The sequence below is a fragment of the Daldinia childiae genome (assembly GCF_008694065.1).
Source record: "Daldinia childiae strain JS-1345 chromosome Unknown Scaffold4, whole genome shotgun sequence".
Lineage (NCBI taxonomy): Eukaryota > Fungi > Ascomycota > Sordariomycetes > Xylariales > Hypoxylaceae > Daldinia > Daldinia childiae.
In genome coordinates this window covers 1,308,033-1,324,440 of record NW_022984645.1, presented here as the reverse complement: position 1 = coordinate 1,324,440, position 16,408 = coordinate 1,308,033, and the positions used below count along the sequence as shown (strand labels likewise).

General features: G+C 45.9%; 3 protein-coding genes across 3 annotated transcripts; 2 read left to right on the top strand and 1 right to left on the bottom strand.

Moving 5' to 3' along the window:
* Positions 1 to 201: 201 nt before the first annotated feature.
* On the bottom strand, positions 202 to 6,125 carry GL218_04696 (Negative regulator of mitosis; the record flags this gene model as incomplete). Its single annotated transcript, XM_033581316.1, has 2 exons — positions 202 to 2,745; positions 2,796 to 6,125. The coding sequence occupies 2 exons, from the start codon at positions 6,123 to 6,125 to the stop codon at positions 202 to 204; spliced, it is 5,874 nt and encodes a 1,957-aa protein (XP_033435455.1).
* A 764-nt stretch (positions 6,126 to 6,889) lies between these two features.
* GL218_04695 (Vacuolar protein sorting-associated protein 41 like protein) lies at positions 6,890 to 11,051 on the top strand (the record flags this gene model as incomplete). The annotated part of the gene is made up of 3 exons (XM_033581315.1): positions 6,890 to 7,336; positions 7,399 to 8,390; positions 8,438 to 11,051. 3 exons carry the CDS (start codon positions 6,890 to 6,892, stop codon positions 11,049 to 11,051), a joined length of 4,053 nt encoding a protein of 1,350 aa, XP_033435452.1.
* A 498-nt stretch (positions 11,052 to 11,549) lies between these two features.
* GL218_04694 (Arylamine N-acetyltransferase 2) lies at positions 11,550 to 12,548 on the top strand (the record flags this gene model as incomplete). The annotated part of the gene is made up of 1 exon (XM_033581314.1): positions 11,550 to 12,548. The coding sequence occupies one exon, from the start codon at positions 11,550 to 11,552 to the stop codon at positions 12,546 to 12,548; it is 999 nt and encodes a 332-aa protein (XP_033435453.1).
* Between the last annotated feature and the right edge of the window lie 3,860 nt (positions 12,549 to 16,408).

The window sequence follows — 16,408 nt, the reverse complement described above, 5'->3', positions numbered from 1 at the left end:
CCCCCTTTTTTTTTTAATCCCAAGAAAATTAATTCTCATTTATATTATTCATATTTATATAGGTACCTAGGTAGTCAGCTAGGCAGCAATATCGTTATAACGTTGCTGTTGACCTACATATAAACATCATCAAGATGAGGTGTAGGTCCGAGTGTTTTTTTTTTAAAAAGTAGTCTTCACTCATAAGTCATACCCATCTCTTCAGTTCCTACCTGCAAGCCACACTCCTCCCTTTAAATTCTCTGCAATACTCTCTCTTAACCATCCCTCTCCGCTCCAACTAAGTTCTTTCTTCTCATTACTATTATCCTTTACGTTGTCCTCCTTCGCTCGCTCTTCAGCTTGTGTTCTCCTAGCTCTCCATTCGAACCACTCAAATAGTCCCTTTAAGCCTAGCAGGTCATCTCTGTTCCCGCTAGAGATCACGTTCTCTAGAACTAAGCGGGCGTCAACTGCGGTGGCAGCACTATTACTCACGTCGGGACCACCAACACCGCGGTCGAGCACGATACCACGTTCTGCGTGTGTGAGTTTTCGTAGTGCCGGCACTGTGTCGAACAACCACTCGAGAGGTTGAGACGCCGCGTCAATAGATAGAGGGCCGCCAAGCCCTCCTTGGCGTCCGAGCGCGAGCATAGTCGTTGCAAACGGGCTGTCACTAACGGGCCGCCTACGGAGGTATAGCGCCTGTGAACACTTGAATGCTTCGGCGTATTCTGGATGCGCCTCGAAATTTAGCTCGAGGTTCCAGAAGTCGGGTGATATGGTCCGGACCCGTTGCACATCGCTGAGCGGAGGTAATAAGCACGGTGTCATGCGTACTTCTTCCTCCGTCGAATTCTCTAGACGTATGGCAATTGGAACACCGACAGGCGCGTTCGTGGAAACGTCCTTTGTGACAAGGCACCTAGGATCGGTAGCTAATACCCAGAGATGTCGGAACGCTTGTAAGTGGCTCTTGTTATCTTGCACCGAATCCGGGAATACGGGATAGAATGCAACAAGCAGCGAAGCGATGGCTAAGTTTGACGTGTTAAAAGTCTGCGTACCACAGCCAAGCGATAGCGCGCCCATAGCCATGTGTGTCGCCATGTGTGAACCGTAGGTTGTATCTGGGTCGTTACGACCATGGAGTGAGCGTAAGTAACGAAGGACTTCTAAGTCGCATGTGCCGGCCATAACAGTTGCGCATGAGAGCGCAACTATGTCGAGGCACATGCGTGCCGCTACTTGCACAGTTCTTTCGTCGAAGCTGGCTTTCGGGCTGGGATGACGGCACTGGCTATAGTATCTGCGAGTGTAGGAGAGTAGAAGGTCGCGAACTTTCAGATTTCCCGATCCAGCAAACCGCAGCGCTATAGAGAAGCAAAGGCCAGCTAATATTGTGAGGAATGGTAAGTGTGTCGAGTTAAGCGGTCCGCGGGACGGATGATTTGAGGGATATTGGGGTGGCTGCAATCTGGAATGGTATTGCCGTGGAATATTCTTGCGGACCCAGTCCTGTGTTGGCTCGATCTCTGACCACAGGATAAGATGTTTAGCAACCGTACGCAGTAATAGAATGTCGGGGCGGATATAGTCAAACTGTAAAGATGCATCAGGGACGTCAATCTTCCTAGCTACTATATGGTCTTCTGACTTCATATAAATGAGCGCGATGGATACGACGGCGGCGGCGGTAGATCTATCCAAAATATGCACATTCTCAGCCTTCTTTGTAGCTGAAGCTAGAGTTAGTAATTTTTCGGTGATGCGCATATCATGGAGACCCTTTAAGTCCGTCCCCTTTCCTAAGTTGATAAAACCGAGAGCGAAACCTGCAGCTAGCCTGTAACATTCGGTACGTAACGGGTCTTCATCATCTTCCGATTCGAAGTGTTCGATTTCGGACATCATGATTTCGCTCATGCGCCGATGTTGACTATTGCAATAAAGCAAGCCGATCCCCATGATTCCCGTTGTTTGCGTCAGAGGAGATAGATTTAACTCAGCAGCCCCTCGTGGGAGCATCCTTGTAACGTGGACCGACAACAGACGGGTGATGAGGGAGTCCATGGTTCCAATATAAGATGCGGCCAAACCCAAGAGTAGGCCAATGGATGTCATGGTATGCTTTGGCGTTAGATATTTGAAAGCAACCCATTTAGCCACACCTTTAAGATGCCCATTAAGTCCTAACGCCAAAAGAAACCCGGCATGTCTGTTACTTAGATCATTGCCGGGCTTGTTGTATAGAATCCATGAAGTGTCTATTCCCTTTGCCTGACGAGAGATGGATAGCCCGCCAGCAACACCAGAATGGAAGAAAGCCCACGCGATTTTCTCTTCGGTGAAGAGCGATTTATCGACACCTACCGTCACATTATTTGGCTGAACAGTGCAATTCAGAACAAAGCCATTGATGTGGAACTTTTGAGTTAGGAGAGGGAAGCGAAGTCCATAATTCATCAGACCACGGCCAGCTGGTATAGACAAAGTGTTATTGGCCAGTCTCGTTACTATTTCCTTTTGCTGTTCGAGATAGTAAGCTTCTGTCCATTCAGGTAGCGGATCTAGACGCATGATTCGCGGTTTTGTTGTGTTTAGCATCGATTTAGTTTCGTCTAGGCGTCGGTCATCCTTGAAGATGGCACGGATCACTGCCTGCTTATCGCTCTCTGCGATATCATCCGATGGGGCATCGCTAAAATCCATAACGTTCTGGCAGAGAGAATTGAAATCCCACGAAGCAACGTGAGTCGGTACCTAAATAATGTCAATATGGTAAATCGTGGCAACTGAGTAGAAAGACTCACAAGGACGCTAGTTGAACGGATGTGAAGGTTATTCGACTGCGTTAGCACTGAGCCGACGTCGCCTCTGTTGACTAAATCAAGCATCCCCTTAGACCACTTTGAGGGAGGAGCCGGTTGGCATTGAGCGATTGCATCTTGGAGGGGGACAAGGATATGTTCCGGTAATGACTCCAAAATCGTTGGTGTGATACCGCTTTGGTGCATAGCTTCGACGAAATCCGCTGGTGATCTTCTTCGAAGGGAGAGAGTCTTAAAGAGATCTTCAAACATTTTCGTACGAGGGATTACTGAGTAAATCATGGTTGATCTTATCGGTGGCACGAACGCTGACGGGTTTGGTTGTGGTGATAAATTCGATCGGATCCAGTCAGAAACGTTCCAGTAGGCTGGCTCTGGGGGTTTAAGTGATACAGAAATGTTCATAGATCCTGGCTGTTGCTCAGGCCAGTCTAGGGGCATTTCGAGTTCATAAGCATTTATCCATTCAAACCACTTCAAGCAACGAGCAACTTGGAGCAACACAGCTCTTAGGTTAACCGAGCCTGGGGATAGTAGGTGACGAGATGCAATGTCAAGCTTTTGTTCCTCTAGCAAAAGATGTAACGCAAGAAATATATCTTGCGCATACCGTGTCCTACTTAAGTAGTCATGACTAGCGGACGTTGGAAGATATCCGTCTGGACCGCAAGCGGCGTCTCCGTTGCTGGAGGATAAATACGCCAAAGCGTATTTTGTATGCGCAGAGAGAAAATCCGTGCTATCTCGCTCAGAGCTAGGTCGAAATATCGGCGGGGAAGAATCGTCTTCTTCCATCATCCATTGCCATGCTTTGTTCTCAATCCAGGACGGATGTGTCAATGACCCGGGTGTTTCGTACCCATTCATCGCATCCCAGTCCCCGAGATCGATCTGTGCTCCACTACTTGACCTTAAGTAGCCTCTAGATCTTCTTCGAGGTGTGTTATCAGCTGGTAACGTAGCCTCGTCGAAATCAAGCGCAAGAAATATAGAGAAGATTTGAATAACAACAGCGGACCATTCGATATCGATAACATCGGTCTCTTGTTGCCGAAGCCATGCAATAATCTCCCACCAGTTGGAAACTAATCGTTCACCGGAAGAGGTTGGAAGAGCTGTTCGCAGGACCTTTAAGACTTTCGAAACTCGCGGAGATGTGGGTTGGAGTTGGATACGTATTTGATGATACTGCTGGGTATCTTCGTCTAGAACGTCTACAACACCACGTAGTTTGGGGTGGCGTAGACCGGCAATCTCTCCGATCGCGGGAGTTACAGCTCTACTAATGCCAATATCCCGGTTGACAAGACTGCCGTGGTAATCAAGACTGCGTAAATTTGCAAGTGATAGCTTCGACGGAAGGTTCACGGACGTCATCTGCGTCCATGGCGCTTGAATACTAAGCTCACGCTGACCTTCAGTAGACTGTGATAATACCAGAATCATTGAAAGTTCGCCGTCGACGATTTTGCACGAGTCTATGACATTTTGTGCCTTCCTAAGCTGTCCGAAAGTTACGACCGTTTTATCGGGTCCGGGGGGGGAAACCGAATTAGAGCTGCTTGATTGTAGGTGAAGTGTTAGGAGTTGTAAGCGTTTCTCCATCGGGTCTTGAATCCCGACCAAGACTTGCTGGCGATTGTGCCCATCATCTAGAGATTCTGGACCGATAAGACAGAAGACTTTACATTGTGTTCTAGCCGGTTGTTTGGAGAGCGAGTACCGGACGTTGCTATTGTCGATGGGAATGCTGTGTATCTTCGTAAATAATATCTCCTGAGTAAGACCATCAAATTCATGATCATCTATACCCATACTATGGAAGCCCTCGAAATCTCCACCTGCGCGTAGCTCCTCCAGTAAACTGTCGACCGGTGCTTCCAGGAGGGTATTCACCCCGTGGTTGGCAGTCCCGGTGAAACTTGGACCAGAAAATACGCCGCTAGCTCGACCTCGATGACTACCATGCGAAGTATCCCTTCTCGTGTTGGGATGGTTAGAAACTTGGTTCTGTTCGGAAAATGCTGTTCTATCCTGCGAAGCAGAGAGATCGGCTCTGGCAAGCATAGAGCTCACACGACGAGAAGTACGACGAGTCACGCCGGATTCCTTTTCTATACCCAGTGATGATTCAAGGTTCTGTAGATTCTTATCATTTCTTTCGATTCTCTCACTCTTTCGCGATCTCTTTCCAGGTAAGGGAGCACCGAAACTCTCTCTAAAGGTTGGGTGCAGCGGTGTCGTGGCGCCGCTAGGTAAGCCTGGTTGCATCGAGCTGCGTCGCCTGTCCGCCTTCGCTTTTGTGGGTTTTCGTCCATTAATGAAGGGATCTTCATTGGAGATATAAGTGAGCTTCCAAACGGTGTACATGCAAGTCTCTTTATTAACGGTTACTGCAAGAACCAGTTTCCCCTTGCTTTTCTTATAGGTATGATGATGTGATATCTCCTCAATGTGAACTATCTCCTCTGCTCTATCAAGAAAATTGGGTGACTTTTCAGAGCCGGGACGTTTCTTGGGCTTAATAGATTTATCTGTCTGCGTAACAACTAACCCGAGTTCTAGCATGGGGTCGGTGAGAGCAACTAGGCGTGGCCACTGGGAATCGGTTCTCGCTTCCGGGATGTCCCATAGGTTATCAAGGTTGGCGTTCAACCTGAGAGGAAGTGCCTTGGGCTTGCCAAGAGTCTCAGTGGTGAAGGTACTCAGCTGAGAAGACCTTATAGACGCCGGTGAGAGTTGATTTGAGATAAATGAATTATGTGGAACTCTGGGAAATTTAAGACTCGCAGCCAGGTTAGTATCAGTTCGTTGCCTCCGTTGGATTATAACGCCCTGAGGAGCTGCGCAGGCCGATTCGACTTCAAAAGGCATATGTACTACATGACTAGTACCATCGAGGAAATAGACGTGAGCTTGGGTCTTAAGGAAGACGACCAAAGCTTTGGATAATGCTCGTTCAATTTTATTGGTGTTGATGTCGGACTGAAAACGAACTCGCTTCTCCCCTGGCTTCTCATCTTGAGTATCTTCTGTGAGTTCTGAATTTGGAAAATATGTCAAGAGAGCCTGTATAATAGGCTCATTCTCCAACTTGAAGCCAAAACACTTCCGAAAAATACAACCTCTCGACCATACGACAGCATCTTTAGTAACTAAAAGCTCATCTTCTCCTTCATCGTTACTGTTATGGTTAACGGTGATGCTCCAGTCGTAAGAGGAAGGAGATGGATTTTCCGGCAGGAGTTGCTCTTGTATAGCATATTGAAGCGCTGTAGGCTCGTGCAGCCCGAGCGATGTCACCGAAGCCATATTAAGTGTGTTGAATCCATTGAAGACAAATTAGAATGTCTTGGTCTTCCTTGTTGAGAAGCCAAGCAGGGAGGTTGGTTGGGTAATTCGAGCCTATTCCCTGTCGACTAGGTTTTTTATAAGTTGTATGAGTTTTATGAGAGGTGCTTTCTTTAGAATTAATTCATAAGAATCCGAGAAGCGCGCTATGAATGGGAAGTATATACGCGACGAGGCTAGGTTAGGTACTTGCAGTCAGTGTAATTGGAGATTTGGGGCTGAATTTTTGGAGGGGTTGAGGGAGTAATAGTGATTGGCTAGGAAGTTTTAGCGGATCTTTTTAGATAGGTACCTAGGTAGGTACCTATTGCGGGCACGGATGCGAAGCTGCCCCCCAGCTGCCAACTGACGTAGCTTTTCTACCTGTTTCATTTTACCTAATATAGGGCATGTATCTTTTTTAATGACTGCATGCTATGTTAGGTAAGGAGGTACCTTACCTTAGGTACCTGATACAAAGTACCTACATAAACCAATCTATCGGTTATCGTCGACTCATAGCTTACCTCCATAGCTTTACTTTACTTATACCTATACCCACCTCAAGTCCATATCCAGGTAGTTACGGTCAAGAGATCGCAACAATTTACAGCTTTGGATAGGTTCATGCGTAACCTTTAACTTCCAAAGCTTGTATTTATATCTATAACTTGTCTTAATTTGTCTCATATCATCTATTTACTCACTTAGCCCCTAATGTCAGTGTCTTGGATTGATCGCCTGTCATGACAGAAGCACAGCCCAGCTTGGGCGACAATGACACCAACGATGCTAATAACATCAACAACCGCGACGGCGCTATACTAGAGGACAGTCTTGACGAGCAAGAACATGAAAATGCACCTGATCACTTAGGGTCGCATCATTCAGAAGAGAGTGGAGATGCAACAGTAGATACAAAGGATACAACGGTTACAAAGGTTACCGGCGAAGCTAACGCCGAACATGATGCCGAAGTTGACTCTAATGAAGATAATGAAGTGGAAGATGAAGAGGATGACGACGACGACGATGAGGATGATGATGAGGAAGAGGACGAGGACGAGGAGCCCAAATTAAAATACGCCCGTTTGACACAACATATGGGCGCCGTCTATAAGAATGGCGACGCTACCAGTACGTTTCTTGTCGCAGGAGACAAGATGATAGTCGGAACGCACAATGGAAATATCGTAAGCAGATTCTATAGCAGTGGTATTTCTACGAGGCAGTTAATACTAAAGCGCATAAACAGCATGTTATCCAACTACCAGACTTCCAATCTTTACTTGTCTACCAAGCTCATACTGCCTCCGTTACGAGTATTTCGATATCCCCATACCCGCCTCCCTCTATTCCCGTAGTCCTTAAGCCTGAGGCTGTTAATAGAGTTGTGTCGCAAACTATCAACCGACCTTCCTCTAAGAATTCAGACTCTCCTCCAGGTAGTCAGCGGAGATCGCGCGAGTTACCACAAGTTCCCAACATCCCCTCGAACAATATATTCATCGCGACCTCTTCTATGGATGGAAATGTCCGTGTCCAACCCCTTATCGAGCTTCGAGATGTGCAGCTGAGAAATTTTGCGCGACCAGTTCAAGCCGTAGCCTTGTCGCCGGATTTCAGAAATGATAGAACATACTTGTCTGGTGGTCTTGCTGGTAACCTGGTTCTCACAGTCGGAGCGCCTCAAGGGCGAAGTACGTCTTCGACTACGGGAAGTGCTGCCGCCGCCGCATCTGGCTGGCTTGGTAGTATTGGGATAGGTGCAAATACTGGAAAGGACTCGGTGCTTCACTCGGGAGAGGGAACCATCAGCACGATTAAATGGTCCTTATCAGGAAGATACGTTGCCTGGCTAAACGAGCATGGCATCAAGATCATGCGAACGAAGTTGCACCTGGATAGCGCAGACATAGAAGATGCCTGGAAGCGAGTAGGGCATGTTGATAGGCCGCAGACGGACGAATGGGAAGAAATGGCTGGTGTGTGGAAGGGCAGGGCAGAGTGGATTGATGACCAGGCCATCGCAAGCGACGAGGCAGAAAAGGCAAGCGATGCGTCAGGTGCTTTATCGCCCGCTGCGACCAAGTTAAATCAGCAGGCGCAAAGGCATGATAAGAGCATCGAACGGCTGTTGGTTGGATGGGGAGGTACAATATGGATTATCCATGTTCATCCGGGCGGCGTTGGCGTAGGGAAGGATGCGGGTGAAAGATCTATTGGGAGGGCTGAGATCGTGAAAAAGTATGTATGCTTATTCGAGTTTTCGCGATTTTCACTAACATTCCTAGACTTCGTATGGACTGCATTATATCCGGTATTTCCTTATATACCCAATCTTTACTTCTAGTCCTTGCATACTGTAAACCGGAGGACGAGGAAGAAGAACCTGGTAAATCAACAAATAAAGGCGAACCATCTGGTGGGATAAGACGCCGCCATAATGCCCAGCCTCCCGAGTTAAGGTTAATCGATCTCACATCTCAAGTCGAAATTGACAAGGATACCCTCTCCATCAGTCGGTTCGAACGGCTTTCTTCTAATGATTATCATTTGGGAGTATTACCTGCAAGCAGAGCTGCTTCTGTTGTGGCTTCTCGAGGAGCTCTAGAGGCCTTGGCTGGGTTTGGCACTGATATGTGGAATGCTGCTATCAATCCGAAGTCTCTATTTAGTTCCGGTGCAAGTGTTAGGAGTAAAGAAAGCAACGATGCTGCGTCGAGTCCCAGAGCCACCAATACCGGGGGAAGTCTTCGAGTCGGTCTGAGACCAACGTCACGGACGGTACATCCCAATCTAATCAAACCTGGAGCCAAGATATTCATCCATAGCCCTTATGACTGTTGTCTTGGAACCAAGAGAGATCTCGGTGATCATCTGGAGTGGCTGATGGAACACAAAAGGTATCAAGATTCGTGGGAGTTATTAAATGATCATCCAGAGATTATGAATGTCGATACTGAAAGACTTCCGGAGCTTATCCCATTGAGTCCCGAACGAAGACCATCAACTACAGACGATTTTTATGAAGAAACGTCGTCTCTAATAGACGACCATATTAGATTTATGAACACGTCAGCAGAAAAGGAGAAACGACGAATTGGCGAACTTTGGATTCAGGAATTGGTAGAAGGCAGGGATTGGGCTGGTGCTGCTCGAATTGCGGCAAGAGTAATCAATACTCCTCACCAGTGGGAGAATTGGATATATACTTTCGCCGGCGCGAATAAGTTCGACGAGATTGTCGATTATGTGCCGTCTGAACCAATGCGACCACCCATTCCGGGGACAGTATACGAAGTCATGTTGGGCCATTACATTCAAACTGACAAACCTCGGTTTAAGGAATTACTCGACCGGTGGGGGACCGAGCTCTTCGATGTCAGCGAGGTCACTATTGCTCTAGAAAACCAGCTTAATTTCCGTGATGTGAGAGAAGATAGCATCGAAGATGGAGAGAAGGGGCGTGACTGGAGAATTGTAACGGAAAGCCTAGCCAGACTCTACGAGGTAAACGGGCGATACCGAGAAGCTCTGAAGGGATATATTAAACTTCAAGATGCGGATTCTGCTATGCGTCTAATAAGAGATAACCATCTCGCAGAAGCTGTCATTGACGACGTCCCTAGCTTCATCGCGCTTAGAGTACCAGAAGCAGAATTGGGTCGAATGAGTGTCTCGGAACTTGAAGACGCTACATCAGAAGCCATCGCGCTACTTGTTGATGAAGCAGCTCGAGGCCTCATCAAACCAGAAGTAGTGGTCGAGCAACTAGAGGAGAAAGATTTAAATCTTTATCTTTATTTCTACTTCCGCGGTCTGTGGCAGGAATACCGAGAGCGGCCTGTCGACGAAAGCGTGTCTCTAGTAGACAATTTTGCCGATTTAGCCGTCCATATTTTTGTGACGTTTGACCGTGAGCTTTTAATGGATTTCCTAAAGGTCTCTACTTCGTACAAGTTTGAGAAGGCTGTCGAGGAATGCGAGCAGGCCAACTTTATACCCGAACTTGTTTACCTATACTCCAAGACTGGGGAAATGAAACGGGCGCTGTATCTCATTATTGATCGTTTGGGCGATGTATCCCAGGCTATTAGTTTTGCAAAAGAACAAGACGACCCAGACCTATGGGAGGATCTCCTCGACTACAGTATGGATAAGCCACGCTTCATCCGTGCGTTACTCGAGGAGGTTGGTACGGCAATTGATCCGATTACCCTAGTCCGACGCATTCCTGAGGGACTTGAGATCCCCGGTCTTCGGGAAGGTTTGAAGCATATCATGAAGGAACATGAAATTCAATACAGTATCTCGTCTGGTGTGGCGCGTGTCCTTAGATCCGAAGTGGCGGCCGCTCAGAATCAACTCCGCAGCGGACAAAGAAAGGGTATCAAGTTTGAAGTGCTGGCTCATTCAGAAGATCACGTTGATGTTGAAGTTAAAGACATATCTATCCCACCAGCAACAGGAAAACAATCATCCCCGACTGCGACCCCGCGTACAGGTGGGACTAGGACTGGAACACCCAGCGAGACGACGGATATTAACACGTTGACGGACAATAATTCTACGAGCAAAAAGCAGCAGCAGCAGGAGCACGATCACCGGGAGTTAAAGCCAGGTCATTGTGCAAGATGTCTCGAGCCGTTTACTGAGTGGGAGGTAGAGACACTCGTAGGATTCGCATGCGGCCATATATATCATATTACACATCTCCTGGAGTACTTACACCCAGGTCAGGACGTAGATCCTAGCGTGATTGGGAACGGCAGCGAGGATCGAACAAGAGGAGGCCGGTTTGTAGGTAGTAAAGTTACGCATGCGCGGTTATTAAGAGATCGCATTGAGGGCGGCTGCCCAGTGTGTAGGAATAAGAGGGAAGTTGTCGAAGGCGGCCACGGCTGATGATAAATATTAACAATTGGACCTTTTTTTTTCATTCGATTATAGCTAAAACCGCATAGTTTGGAGTTTGGAGCACATGACAGATATCATTATCTAGGATTCTACACGAGATGAGCCAAAGGTTGAATCGTATTATAGTTGCCAAGATTATTAGGTCTAGGTTGACGGCGACAGCGTGAGTTACAGTTAGGACTTACAAATTTAACCAAGACAATTCGCCCATGATTGTTAGCGAAACTTATATACCTAATTACCTACCTAATGAATAATATAAAAATAGATAATCCAACCTAGTGCTTGATTCGAGTATCTTAGGTACCTTATACGTATGTATATCTGCAAGCAGTATGGTCACGTGCAACTTATACGAGCCAGGGAGTCAATATCGGGTATTCCGTATATATAATTCTATTATAATTCTATTCTATTACATAAATTCGCTACGCTAACTAAACCTCAACATCACCACTCCTCTCCATCTCTAGATAAGATAAAAATATGGGAGACCGTCCAAGATACAGCCATGACCAGCTCGAGCAATATTTCAACCGAATTGCGCTACCTGACCAAAACCGCTTATACTCGGTAGCAGCAGTCCCAGACGATATTAAGCTAAGCTACTTAACCCTCTTAAATAAACATAATATAGTGCGGATCCCGTTCGAGAATTTGACTCAGCATTATTCATGGCATAGGACCGTCAATGTCCGGCCTCAGCATTTATTCAATAAAATTGTACCACCGCCTAGCCGTCGCGGCGGGTACTGCATGGAGGCTAATTCTTTGTTCCACACCGTGCTACTAAGTCTTGGATTCCAAGTCTACATGGCGGGTGCCCGGGTCTATAGCAAGGAGACCGGTAAATACGGTGGTTTCTCGCACTGCGTGAATATTGTCATTATCGGCCAAGACCGGTACATGGTAGATGTCGGCTTCGGCGCCAACGGCCCCACTGCCCCGAACCGTCTATGCCCCAACGAACCACGACCACATGTCGAGGGCACAGAAGCGCTTATGCGGTTCGTCCACGAGGCTATACCGCAGCACGTCGACCAAGGGCAGAAGGTCTGGATTTACCAACATCAGATCAGCAGCGAGGCCGAGTGGGTACCCATGTACTGCTTCGTAGACATCGAGTTCCTGCTCGAAGACATCCGCGGTATGAACCTAAGCCCGTGGAAGAGCCCGAGCTCGTGGTTTACGCAGAAAGTCGTGCTGTCGCGGTTTACTACCGATGCGGAGGGCGAGGCACACGAATCTGCGTTTATAAGTAATAGGGCGGTGGCTGATGGTAGGATTGATGGTGCGTTGATATTGTTCCAGGATACGCTAAAGTGGCGCCGCGAGGGGCAGACAGTACAGATAGCGAGGTTTGAGACGGAGGAGCAAAGGCTGGATGCTATGAAGAAGTATTTTGGTATTGAGTTTGATGAGGAGGATAGGGAGGCTATTCGAGGTACGGTGGGTGAGCTTAGTCAAGCTAATTTTGCTATTTAGAGGTATTTCATGGGAACTTGTTGAATAGTAAGCCTGTTCTATTAATGTGGATATAGATAGTGTCGTCTATAAGAATAGAGTAGCATAATTGAGCAATGCATATGTTTATATGATGATATGTAGAGTCCAGGACCTAATGTTTAAAATAATCGGGACGCGCTAAGAATCATATGAAAGGGGTTACCTGCTACTGCTAGTAACTGACAATACCCCTTTACTCGACTGGAATTAACCGCGAAATAGATAAGCAATATCCTATAAACTACAAGTCCCTGCTAGTTCGATTGCACCTTACGGTCATACTTCAGCACGAAGGTATGATAACCGTCTCACTAGCTTTCAAGGTTGTAACTATTAGATTGATTTCATAAAGGTATTAGGGTAAATCTATAGCTTAGTCGAAAGGACTTAGGTGTGAAGGTATACGAACTGGGGTTTATGAGGTACGGTCAGCCTTGGGCTTAATTTCATAATCTTGGGTCACAAAAAAGGGGCTGAGTAGCATCCGCTGTATACTACACAATGTATACTACGCAATATATTTATTAACATATAGACCATCCACTTAAATGGATTCAAGCCTATTGGGTTGGTAGATACTTCACTTACAAACGTGGCTATACCTTTTCGACCATTCAGGTGAAACTGTGGTTTTAAGAATCGCAATGCCCAATACAATGGGGTTCAATCTGCATATACTGTTCCACTTACACTGCTTGCTGTCCACTTATAACTTTTGTCCTTTTTTTTCTAATAAGAAACTGGCCCCTTCAATATATATATGCGTAATGGAACCGCCTATGTTATACCGAACACGACACATATCGCGGGGTTATCTCGAAGCCTCTTTGTTATACCGATATAAAACTTAACCCTTCTAACACAAGCTACTTGGTCGGCTTGAATCAATTTGCAACGTAGCCCTTTAGTTCAAAATGCTTTGTGAAACATGCCGGAGTTCGTTTCAAATTGCCTACAAAGTGCTCAGCACAATATTTGATAAGCCGCGACCAGAGCCAGAGTCAAATATTTTGCATCCTACGCCCCTAAGTCTCTATAAATCAATCCTGACGGGATGCCTCGTCTGTCGAAAGCTCTGGACTTCGATTCTAGGATCTAGAACTGGAGTCGGATTTGAAGGTTATTTTCGAAGAGCACTTGAAGGCGATATGCCTAAGACATACGCAGAATTCCGCCTCCAGAGTGGACTTCGAAAACATGACATCGAGCAGCCATGGATAAGATTCGATGTCCTATACTTTGGGAATCATGATAGAATATTCATTAAACTAAAGGAAGACATGGAACATTTACTAACGGTTCGCTTCGATGGAGTCGTTTCAATGAAACCTCCATATAAAATACAATATCGCTCAACAACTGAGGCGATCGAACTATGGCAACACTGGTATCGTACCTGCTTGAAATCCCATGCCAAATGCCGTGCAAAAAGAGAGGACGATGAAGTATTTACGCCTGATAGACTTATAGAAGTAAGCCGTGACAATAATGAGAGTAGCTGCAAGTGGCGACTTGTTTGCAATAAGCACGTTGGCGCCGTGCCATATTTAACATTAAGTCATTGCTGGGGATCTTCTAAACACCTATGCTTAACCAAGCGCAATTATTCAAATTTCTTGGAAATATCGGCTGATTCACATTTACCCAAGACATATCGGGACGCATTTCAAATTACCATGTCATTAGGGTTGCGATTTATTTGGATCGACTCTCTGTGTATCATTCAGGACGATGAAGAGGATTGGAAAACCCAATCTTCTAAGATGGGGTTAATATATAGCAGAGCTCATTGTAACATTGCCGCGACATGGGCTGCTGACGGCACTTACGGCTGCTTTGCTAACAGGGACCTATCAACGATGGACTATACTTCGATGAAATTAACTCCTAATAACGGCCAAACCGTCGAATATGCCTTTGCATGCTCCTTTCCCCGACGTTTGATAGCACAGTCCCCACTGACTACGCGTGCATGGGTTATTCAAGAGCGATACCTAGCGAGAAGGCAGCTAAGCTTCCTACATCAAGTTTGTTGGGAGTGCCTGGAGCTTGTTGCTTCTGAGCGATACCCCACGGGCGTTACAGACAGTCTCTTGCTAGATGCTGGGCTCGGTATGCTTGAAAAGCCAACTGTAGAAGTCCGAAATCATGAGGAGTTTCGATGGGCCTGGTATAGATTGGTACGCTCCTACTCAGGCTGTTATCTTACTCAACAATCTGATAGATTGATCGCGATTGCAGGGTTGGCTAGCGAAATGCGAAAAATAGTATCGGATGAATATCTCGCTGGCATGTGGAAAACAGATCTTATTAGACAACTTTGTTGGTATACTGGTGATGGACGTGAAGAATCGCCAACCCGCTTTAGAACGATAACCTATATTGCCCCAACATGGTCTTGGGCTAATATATACGGATCAGTTTTCCCAGATCTAAGTTATATCTCCAAAAACGCATTCACTCCGTTGGCAGAGATCATAGGAATTGATGTCGTCTCAGATGATCCTATGAGGTTACATAGCTTTACATCATCAGAACTGATACTAAAAGGGATCGCCGTGTTGGCTCATGTATCAGAGATAGGAGCAAAGTTTCCTGCACCAATATTGCACAAGCTTCGACTTACCAATCGGCTAAGAACGGAGAGATATTTAACGCCGATACATATCGAAGTCGGGATTACCTGGGATGAGGATGTCTCCGTTATGGCCGCCGATCCAGATGAATGGTTAAGACTTCACGAAGAACGAAAACAGGAACTTTTATTCATGTGCTTAACTTATACTCATGATTTGGAAAGTTTGTCTCCTATTCGAGGACTAGTCCTTAAGAGGATCTACCGCCCTACAAATCAAGATTTATTTGTTAGAATAGGGTGGTTTTGTGCGGATAACAGCACCCCTTTCAAAAGATACATAGCTAAAAGAGTTATAGCGCCAGTGACGAAAGACAAGGTCAAGAATGGAATAGTGGACGATCCATTCCATGGGGAAACCATAGACCTGGAAAACCCTGAGCTTTCCGACTTGGTTCATACAGTTACTATCATTTAATATACTTGCTAGGGTCCTACTGAGACATCCGTCTCTTACTTACTGGGTATGGTCGCAGGCCAAAGTAAAACGACACTGTTAGGTACCACTGGAATAGGTTAGACCGTCCGCTCATATTATCAGACTATGTATGTAAACCGATCCTATTTCTATCCAAAATCTATATCATAATCCCCGTATAATAATGGACTAGTTAAGCCATAAATACCTAGATAAAGATTATATTTCACTTTAACGGGATATCTGATCCACTCTTTTTACTTAGGTACCCATATAATCATATGTAGTATAAGCTGTCAGGTTATAAGTAGTGCCAGTATGAATTAGGTATAGATTAATATATATATATAAGGGGCGCTACACGCTCTCGAAAGAAAATAGAAGGTTAAGGGTTAATAGATTCATATTACTATACGGCTATTACACAACAGCGAGACTGCTGCTTCTAACATTTATTTATTCTATATATGACAACCATTAAGGGGTATCTCTGACATAAGCTATAAACTACATAATTTGTACTAGAACTCGGCTGGTTTTAGTAAACAGAAGGCTGTTGCGCTACCCTATGTATCGGTACAATTTGTACAAGACCATCATGGGAAATATTAACGACATTAACCTGGCAGGTCGAGCATACTATGCGAGTATTTTCAAACCACCCGCCAATGCATGGCAGACAAGCGAGACAAGGGCAGACGCAACACAATAAGGCTCCTACTACTCTATAGACGTAAAGCTTAGCACAAGATCAAGATAAAATTCACAAGATGAAGCCGCTACATA